We start from the raw sequence: 10,906 nt of genomic DNA, 5'->3' as shown, positions 1-10,906 counted from the left end.
ACATCGCTATGGGGATGATCAATAAACGTTTTTTTTTTTTAATTTAAAGGTTTTATATACAACACCATGGCACACTGCAGAAAATTCCAGTCACAAAAACAAATAGAAAAAAAAAAAAAGGATTTATCAAGAAGAGCCAATGATATTCAATAAACTGAGTTTATAACATACGTTGCACTGACAAAAGAAGTCTGGCACACTGACTATGACTTCCGGTCATAGTTTCCTGTTCATGATGGTAGGGAGTGTTTCCCTTTGAAACAAATAAATAAAATCAATGCAAACTAAATACTGTACATGAAATTGTAACAATTCCTTCAACATCCAATTGTTGGAATCCAACCACAGCCAAGAAATATAGGGTCTGCTATCGACATTGTGTGTAAGTGCAGATTGTACCGCTTCCAGTAAGGGCTGCTGGGTGTAAAGTGTCTTGTAGAAACTAAACACAACTAAACACTATTGTTTGTGAAGGCACTTAGAAGACTCAGACTAAAGCACATTGCAATTCTCCGGTAAAACAAAAGGCCTCTCAGCCCAAACATTGACAGGACAATTTGTCAAATGCACTTTATAATCATAGTGTCTTCTGCAGACATGTATTAGTTCTTGTATGAACTTTGGCACATTTGCTAGTTTTGAATTTGCTGACTGCAGCTCCGTTCCATTATACAGCAGCTGGTATTTATCTACCTACCAATACGCTGTTCTTTGTTCAATTTAACATTCAGCCTGACAACATTAACTATATATACAAACAAAAGGATGCTTGAAGAAGAATTTAAGTCTATTTTAGTGTGGTGGCTGGTATAAAGCCTAATCTTTATGACAGCATTACACTGTTACTAGTGATTAGCGATAACACTGTGTGTACTTGTAAACTGGTAATTATAGGAGGAGCAATGTTGTTCACACTTATACAAATACAGAAATACTTTACAAGACTTGAGATGTAGTCAGGTGACATTAGGTCTTGCTTCCCAAACATGCCCAAACAATTCACAAAAAAATGAATTGTAAAAAGTGACTCATTCACATGTAACCGTTCCTCTTCAAAAACATCTTGAAGAGGGGAATTAATTGGCACCGAGTCACTGTGGGTATATGACTTCCTCTAAGGGCAAACACTTCCCAAGAAACAACCCAAATACTTATGTGCACTGCTGGTAAAATATTGTGCATTAAAGGCTAAATAGGACCTACACTGCAGAAGCAGCTCACTGAGAAAATCCATCTCAAGCTGAATGCTTTTAAAGGAAACATTTGCTCCATTAGCTGTTGAGATTTATTAAAAAATATACATATAAAATCTTAAATATACTTGGAAAACCTGTTGGCACTCCCTAAAAAATGGGTTTCAAATCAACTTAAAGGAAGTCCATACTGTACATATTAAGAGGCTGCTTTAGTAATGCAATCAAAGCAGAAGTCTTTCCCAGATGTCCATCGCGTTGTCCTCTCAAAAGAAGTGCTTGCTGCTGGTGGTGCTGGTCCTATCTGTTGGCTAGATCTGAGCCCTGTGTGGAGCAAACAACATAGTGAGACGTGTTGTTGTCCGTCACTTGGGAGCTCGGGGTGTTGCCTTTAGTCGGGCTACACACAGGACCACAGGGGGGGTTACGGGTGCTTGTGAGCCTGTGTAGGTACTCTGCATGGACAGGCTTGTGGCTCTGCAGCACCCTGATGGCTTCATCAACTTTGAACCACTTCCTCTTCCTTCCTGCGAAAACATTCAAGGGAGGACAGGGACTGATCATCAGATGTTTGGTGTTGCGCTCAATGAACCTTTATCAACAACCATGGATTATACTGAACGTTGTTGGTATTGAACCTGAGACCATGTGGTTTTCAGTCTGTCAGCATTTCAGCTTTGATTGGGAAAAAACAATTGTTGGATGCCTTGATGTGGCCTTCCCTATTTAGATGTTGGAAAGGTGTGGTAAGATGGGTTTCAGAGGCTGTTCGACAATCGAACAAGCACTCCGTTTCAAGCATATTGACCTTTTTTAACTACACAATGAATACACAATGGATGATAATACAGTATATAGATAATAATAATCTGAACTGCCATCACTCATATTTTTCACTTCAGTGTTCTTAATTAGCTTCAGTGTTTAAGCTTGAGAAAAGATATGAAAGAAACCAGAAGTAAATCCTGTTATATATTTTTATTTCTTACTGACAAATTTACACATTAGTATGTCTCAAGTTGACTTGTTAGCCATCAATTTGTGGTTGATGCATTCCTGCCTGAAGACTGTTTTGAACTTTTCTTTGAAATGAATGAGGTCATTTTTCATTTGAGCGTGCAATTTCCTGGATAATTTCTGCCAAATTCTTGTTATTTATGAATGCCTCAGCATGGCACCCTTTCTCACCTTTTCTCCTTCTCGATCTGTTACTCCGACTCATTAAGTTCAGCATAAATTTAGCATGATTTGTTGACCGTAAGTAATTCTAATTACGCTGACATTCTTCACTAAAACTCTTAAGCAGCATTACTGAGCATCTCACTGAGCGGTGAGTAAGATTGCTCAAACGGCGAAATATTGCGAAACCACAATAGTATACAACACGCTCAAGAATAAACTGTTCAGCACATGTTTCAACACTCAAGTCAGAGTGGAAATGGACATTCCTGACCTACTTCAGTTGGTGTTTATGAAGCCCTCATGTCACAAAACCTTCCTAAGAAAAGCACCTTCCATAAAAACAATGTGTCCCGTAAACCGTCAGCTGGGAGTTATTAATAATGCAAACCCATCATTTCCACCAATTCTATTCCAAACAGCATTTCGGTAAAGAAATTCTATTATTATCTTTATTATTATTATCATGTTGAAGTACACTGGCCTTTCAGTAGAGGAGGAGAGTGAATTAGACCAGAGAAGAAAGGTAAGGAGGGGGCTGTGGTGAGTGATGAGAACAACAAACATTCCTCCCCCATGTGACTCAACTCTTTGTTAGTGAAGGGGGTAAATTATCACAACCACTTTTTTTCCCAGACTAGCAATAGACCAGCAATAGTTACATTTTGAGTTACTAGATTCCAATAAAAGCATTAGATTTGAAATACGAAAACATATTAAAAACAAATAGTGATCACATGTGTACACATAATCCACATGACGGGCAACTTTATTTTTCAATTTTATGGGGCAAAAGTAAGCAATGAGGGAAAGGATATGGATTCTAGGGCTGATGATCATTTTCATAATTAATTTTATCTGAACTGAAAAATGTCTGAAGTACAGAAAAATGGTAAAGCCCAGGGTGGCATCTTTAGATATATTGTTTTATCCAACCAGCAGTCCGAAATCTTGAAGTTCAGTTGACTATCAAATAAAACAAAGAAGAAGAGCACAAACTCCTCTAACTAGAACCAGAGAATGTCTTCACGATTAATGGATTATCAAAATAGTTGCAGATGAATTTTCTGTCGTTGAACTAATCACTTAGGCTCTTATTAATTATCTCCTATATGACGCCTCCTGACATTTTAGGAGAACATTGTCGATAAAATGGGATAAAATATCAATAATGCTGTGTAGTGGTAGTTCATTTAGGAAGACAAATTGGTGCTGTAGGATTGTAACACTGTAGATCGGGTGGTTTGACTTCCTGGATAAGTATGTGTGTGTGTCCCAGTTTCTCAGTTTACAAAGTGATGACTGGAGACCTCGACAGTCTTTCTCAACCACCATTTAACTGAGTCGGACTAACTTCTGTATGCCATTATGATTATGCACAGAAGTATCATGATCTGTGTAATGACAGTGTTTAATTTGCCTGAAAAACAAAATGTATGGGTTTGATAACCTCAATCAAGGTAATTTAGTTTCAATAAACCCCTGGAACCAAACTCATTTGTTGCAGAAGTTGTTTTTTTTCCTACGTCGAGACGTACCAATTTTGACAGAGTCCTCCCAGTCTTCCAGTGTTTCCGTCACTATGAGGGTGAAGACGTACGTCCTGTGCTTTCCGTCTTTATTTTGCTGCAAAGGTTTAGAGGAAGACACTTCTTCACATCACTGCAATAAACTGTGTAAATGCAATGCAAACAAAGCTTTCATACACAACAAAAGACACGATGTTAACACAGGCAAGCCTACATAGGCACCCTGGGCATGATAGTAGGGTTACCAGCTAAGCTGATACAAGACTTGAATCAGTGTAATATCGTGAGTTGTACGCCATGTGAGAATATATTATAATTCCCCATGAGTTTGACAAGCTTACCTCAAAAATCCCGAGTAGTCTGCCAAGTTTGCCCTTCACACCCGCCTGTACACACATGAAGAAAAAGAACCAGGAGTCATTCAACACACAGCCGATGCTGAACACTACTGTCGATTTCTTTCATAAATTCTTACTAACAAACCTTTCACTGTGCGATATTTTCCTGTGACATGTGACCTGGTATTAGGAACAGCTAGTCTCTGTTGTGATTTGTATGCACATTCTCAGTTGATCAGTTGTCCCATATAGGAGCGGTAACCCTGTGGCATGGTACCATGGCATCTCCGCAAGCTCGTGAGGCAGCGTATAGCCGAGGTGACCAGCTAGACCTAAACATGGTCTGATGACGAGACAGGTGGACTTAACACAAGAACATTGCAGGAGCGCCTGGCTTTGTTCGGCCTTTGCTGTGTGGCATAACTCAGATCAACTAGGACGTCTGGAACCCACAACAGACAGAGACCATTGCTGCCAATTCCATACTGCATAGCGATTGTGTACAGTATATCTCCTACTTGACTTTATATAATATTGTTTTTGCAGTAAATATACAAGACATTCTCATACATTAAACTGAACAAATGGAACTCATATATTTTAACTACTTGTTTGTATGTTTTCCAAGATCTTTCTGGAGCAGTTTAACCACAATTTGCCATTTATTTTAATTTTGTGCAGCTGCAAGCAGCTCCTTAATTTCCGTTGTTCATAGCTTTGTGGTCAAATAGTCCACATCAGCAACACAGTCAAAAATCAAGCTTGTTTTTCCAGTATGCATGCTTTTGACTTTTGTCCTTTTTTCAGTGTGAACACATTACATACTCAAAAGAGTTGATAGAGGAGAATTGAGACACAGCTACTGTCTATACTAATGGACAACAAACCAAAAAAGGTTGTATAAGTAGAACATTTTTCAAAATGTTATCTTTGCTTTGTTATAGTGATCATACCGAAAAAAAAATATATAGCAATTGAATTCGAAAATCTTCCGATAGTATGGACAAATCTCACACGAGCGGGTGTTGAACATGACGTTTTGAATTGTTAGCCTGCCTCAGTAGTTGGTTTGCAGCTCATCTATATTCAGGTACATGTTTGGTCTCGGAGGCAGAGGATATGGGTAACTGGAAACCCTTCCCAAATGTCACTGCCATACTTCAAAACTGGCAGCACACTTCTATCAAAGGCAGAGGCTCACAGCGCACTGCACTCCAACTACCAGCAGCACCCGCTGAACAAACCACTGAACAATTGACTGGCAATGAAGGCATCATTGCCAAATACTTCTATCCCTCAGTATTGGCTATAACTATAACTTTCAAAAATTGTTGATATACTCGCTTAATGTTTATGATAACGATCATAGGCATCTATGCTTCTAGCCTCTCAAAATGAATTGAATACAAACAAATAATTTTCAGTGTGCAATACAGACATGTCAATTAAAGGGAAAATTCTTCGATTTTTCAACCTTATCTCTATCTATCCAAGTTAGGGATATAAAAAAAAATCCTGCTGTTCTCGGTGTCTCATCTGCAAAATCGGTTGTTCTTCCTGCATCCACTGCTGCTATTTGCGACAGTGACGTAGTCGGTGGTAGGAAGAACTACAAGCTGTTTCAGCTAGGATTTCTCTGGGTAGCTCATGGATGTATGAAGTGAGCCAAGGGGGCGAGCTCTACATGTCGCACAAAAAAGGGAAACTCCTTGTTCTCTTTGCACTACATCTACCATCGACACTGATTGGACATCCACATAAAAGATGGAGAATTTTTCCTTAAAGCATTTTTTCTAATGTTATGTAAGGTTCCAGGGTCATACCTGTGGTTTTGCTGTATTTTATTGCATTATCAAACATCTTCATATTTGAACCAGCTTTCTGTTTTTTTAAATCAACGTTAATATCACACAGTGCCGAAGAACAGTTACATGATGTTTGTGCCTGTTTTTCCTGTGGATGAGCTTACCTCTTCGTAGACCTCCCTGACGGCGGCCCCACAGGCCTCCTCCTCGGGCTCCATGCCTCCTCCTGGCACGATCCATTGGTCTGGATGGCGACTGCTGCTCACCAGTAGCACCTGCCAAGGAGAAAGGCCCTCGTCAGGTCCCTGCTGCCGAGTTCAGGGTGCCAAAAACACGCCAACGGCATGCCCATGTTTAGAGTCCGTCACCACTATAGGTGTCTGGTGGCGGCTGAGTGTGGTGCTAGTCATTCAGCAGGATGTGTATTAAACATCTCACATGTCATTCACTTCATTTACTTATTGCAAGATCAGCGTGGTGTGGATTGGGCTGCTGAGCATGTCACACTATTTACCGCATAATTAAAATAAGTGAATGAGAGTAACAGACGGTGTATGTTTCAGAATTAGAAGCGCAAACAGATACACAAGAAAAACACATGCAGACACCTTTAGATTGACCTTTGCTGTGTGTGTGTGTGTGTGTGTGTGTGTGTGTGTGTGTGTGTGTGTGTATCACTTTCACTTTACCTGCCTGAGAGCATGTGGGACCACAGGAGGACACAATAAAAGAAATACCCGGAAGGAATACCTCACATTTTAGGTGGATTATGTATATAACACTAAACAATTAAATAGTATGATGATCAACAACCTAAAAATAGAATACAGTAGGACAGTCCTCGACCAAAGACATTCATAGTCGCATTACACTTACATGTTTTGTCAACTAATTGATATTGATTTGTAAAAACTGAGTTTGTCCACAGTCGGAATTAAAATAATAAACTCACCAAAACAGTCCCACAAGTAACATTGCAGTGACCCATTTCAGCCATCATTTGCTTATCAAATAATAAACAAATGAGGCGAGGTGCTATAAAACATGACAAAAAGAGCTGACAAATCTGCAGTCAAATCTGAAATAATCAAACCAAAAGCCACACTATGTTTAACTGACCTCAAACAAATGCAGTTTGGTCTTTTTTGAGCACGGTGCCCCTCAAGAGATGCAGTCACTTGACCGTAAACCCTATTCTGGCATCACACTGACCCACATCAAGTTCACGTGTGAATAGTTCCCAAATCCTTTTGGACACCTGACACGTAAGTAATAGCTCTCTTTGACAGCGAAGATTGATGAAAAACAAGCAGCTTACACCCTTCATGTTATTCTATAGGTGGACACGACTGTCCCAGCAGAGCTTTCCCAGCGTTAAGATGTGTCTGCACTCCTTCTGAGCCCCGATAGTGGAAGCATGGCAGATTTGTGAAGAGCACTAATGAGACCATCTTCACTGCTGTCAGAGGTGGACTGTATTGCCCAGAAATGACTGTGATGATGAGTGGAACTTCCCGCTGTGTGACTTGGCTTGGCTGTAACTCAACCCTCTTGCCAGGTCAGGAGGAAGATAAAGGCAAGAAATCTCAGGACTCTTACTGTTCGCTTAGCTTATTCAGTCACCAACCCCATTATTAATAAGCACACTATAAAACTACGACTTCAAATAAACAAAGAGCTCCTGCTTTCCTGCTTTGGATCACTGATGTAATTGCTTAAATGCATGTTCGGTGTTTCTGTTCTTGCGTAACCTATTCTTAACACAGGCAACTCTGTCAATATTTATGTATGGACGACAGGCGAAGTTAGAAGGTACGAGTGATTCTGCTGTCATGTGATATCGCAGTCAGGGAACTGAATCTGCAGTTAGATCTTTACCTCACTGGTTCACAACCCTACTCTTTATGAAGCCATTTTAAATAAGCAACACATTACCTTTACGATTAGAAAATTATTATGGGCAATTTGATTAAAAATAGAGGCCAAAGAGGATGCAAAAGAATGATTCATTCCTTGAGGCATTCCTTCCACTTCCTACCTTGATTCCTTACTTTAAAAGTAATGAAGCAGAACTTTATGTAGTGAATTTCTTTCCACTAATCGAGAATACAGTGGCAATAAAAGTACCCCCCCCCTGGAAGTTTCATGTTTTGTTGTCTCACAAAAGTTAGTCAAAGTAGATTGAAGTTGGCTTTTTTTGACAATAACGTCAAAGTAAAAAAATCTGACGACTACAAAGTGATGTAAACCAATTCAAGAAATATAGGCACTGTGCTCATTTTGTTTAATGTCAAATAGGAGTGTTGCGGCGTATGTGACATTGATGAGGTGTGAAGCGTTTGCTACGTGACGGCTGATGATGAGGTGGTAAACTAATCGCTGCGGAGGTCGAGAGCAGCCTCCCTTAGATCTCTGCCCTGTAAAAAGCCCCACAGATAACGCAGGGCCCTGGGGGCTTCAGAGACACCGGTAGCTGTCTCACTGACACAAATGTACACAACACACACACACATGCATGCACAATTTCACACAAACACCATGTGAAACACGTAGGCACTTCCACCTAAGCAGTTACACACACACACACACACACACACACACACACACACACACACACACAGCCAAAAGGCTTTCAAAAACCACCAGATCAGCAGTCGCCTTTCTGTATGAAAACAAGAGAGCTTAGCAGAGGAGGTTAATGACCCCAACAGGCAGCACACACCTCAGTGAGAGCTCAGAGGGAGGAGGAGCTTTGACTGTACAGACCCACATCAGCTTTAAGGTGATCAACACCTGATCACAATCCAGCTAAGACACTGATGACAGAGGTTATACTCATGCTACGCTAAATGAATGAGGTGTCAACATTTCAAAAATCAATGTAGTTCTATTTCTGGTGGAGTGACTCAGATGATTGGCCTAATATGAACTTCTTTACAGTAAAATGCAAACCAAAGCAAGCACGTAAAGCCTTCAGTAAAATCATTGTTGTTAACTGACTTTCAGCGAAAACATACTGTGATGACATGAACATGCTGACTGCTGCTGCTTGTTTTTCAAATGAATTATTCTGAGCAGATTGTAAAAATAAAAATAAAATAGCTACTTGCGTTCTTATTCTACTTATATATATATATATATATGTCACCATTTGAAATTATCTAAAAGTTCCTCATGAGCCACATTAGTTGGCAGGATGCATTTGATATTAATATTTGAGGTAACATGTCACATTTGATGATGGACTGTAGAATCACCCTTCTTTGGGTTAAAGGTAAACATTTTTGAGCCGGTGACTGAGCGGATGTAGGACAAGTCCTGCATATGCTAATTATACTGTATGACACCTAATTTAATACCGGCTACATAAGAATTGATGAGAGAATTGTTGCAGCACTCCATTGCGATCATACTAAAAAAGAAATGCAGCAGCAGCAGCAGAGTGCGGGAGCTGCGTGGTGCCTCAGCAGAGGATCAGTGATCACAATGACATGTGTTGATAAATGACCCTGTACCACAACCACATCAGCTGATGCCAGTGCAAGTTAGAAAACAAACACCCCCCTATAGTGCACTGATATAGATGCAATATTTGAAAAATAAAGTGGTATTTAAAGGCTGAAGGTGCACATTGAAGAACTAAATAACCAAATACATTGTTGACGGTGCAGCAGTGTCAGTGACAGCCCCTCGTGCCAGCACAGTGTGCGCTGCCAGGACACAATGAGGATGCCTTGTCTTTATGACTTATCTGGATTTCCTCCTAGACAGGAAATGAAATTGATGGGTCTCCTGCTGAGAGCCGGTTACAAAGAGTGCCAACTTGTAAGACCCCTCGTTTTTTTCATAGGTCAAATATTTTGGATTTCAGCCAAAGGTGTTCACCTCTGCCCAGCACGTCAATTAAAGGCAAAGACGTGACTCTCGCACACAATAAAACACTGCGTTATGTGGTCACGTCTGGCTACTGTATGATATAAACAGGCACACTTCAGTGGCAAAATGGAGACTTTGTTAATTATAAAGCCTGGTATGCCCACTGCAAACAGTTTGACCACCAACACCTCTCTTACCTCGTCCTCTTTTTCGTTTTTAAAACACAAACACGCCGCTCTTCTCTTGAACCCCTCGCCATCGTAAGTCCTGGTCTGGTTGGGCTTAAACTTCATCATTTATGTTCCCAATCGTCGAGTCTCCGATTTTGTTTGGGGGGGGTGTGTTGGTGGAAGCGCAAATCTGGATTCAACCAGACGCTGAAGAAAGTGGCTGTCCGAGAGAGCAGCGAATCTCCCGAAAATATGCTCCCAACTTTGAAAGCTTCTTCAGATAGTCGCAGTTCTGAAGCGTGCACTCGCTTCATTCATTCCTGGGCAATGTTAAGAGCGCTTCTGGTCGTATTTTGTAGGCTTACCGACCACGGTGGTTTAGTTCCGTTGTCAACACGCATGATTCAACAAACTCGCTCCCGTCTGTGGTCGGAGGTGCTACCAGCTGACCTGAGAGCTGCGCAACAAGCTGCCTGCCAGCTCCCACGTTACACCGAGTTTCATGTTCATCATTTTAAGCTAAACGTGGATGAAGTGTCTTACAGCTGCCAGTTCCATGCGGCCGGGTTTTTATTTAGCACTTATAAATCATCAAACTGAGATACTTTGAAGATAATTTGAGTGAGAAACTGAAAAAAGATGACCGTTTTAAACCAACAGATTGTGAGTTTTATTTCAGAAAGCATTCTTTAAAACTATCACAACAAACACACTGGCTCCTTATCCTCCCACTTTTTAATTTCCCCCATTTTTATATCCTGTTGGATATAAATAGCATTATTTTTAAAGGGGGTAGTGAGTGGGTGGAAGGGGGTC

General features: G+C 40.5%; 1 protein-coding gene across 1 annotated transcript; it reads right to left on the bottom strand.

Annotated features, from left to right (window-relative positions):
• Positions 1-27: 27 nt before the first annotated feature.
• Positions 28-10,558, bottom strand: nudt4a (nudix (nucleoside diphosphate linked moiety X)-type motif 4a). The gene is made up of 5 exons (XM_031860632.1): positions 10,118-10,558; positions 6,209-6,319; positions 4,243-4,287; positions 3,911-3,998; positions 28-1,720 (listed from the first exon to the last, which is right to left on the bottom strand). The coding sequence occupies exons 1-5, from the start codon at positions 10,214-10,216 to the stop codon at positions 1,494-1,496; spliced, it is 570 nt and encodes a 189-aa protein (XP_031716492.1). The 5' UTR covers positions 10,217-10,558; the 3' UTR covers positions 28-1,493.
• Positions 10,559-10,906: the final 348 nt, after the last annotated feature.

Source organism: Anarrhichthys ocellatus, unplaced genomic scaffold, assembly GCF_004355925.1.
Source record: "Anarrhichthys ocellatus isolate YVR2014 unplaced genomic scaffold, GSC_Weel_1.0 scaffold2, whole genome shotgun sequence".
NCBI lineage: Eukaryota > Metazoa > Chordata > Actinopteri > Perciformes > Anarhichadidae > Anarrhichthys > Anarrhichthys ocellatus.
Note: the sequence above shows the minus strand (reverse complement) of the source record. Positions and strands in the feature narration are given on the sequence as shown.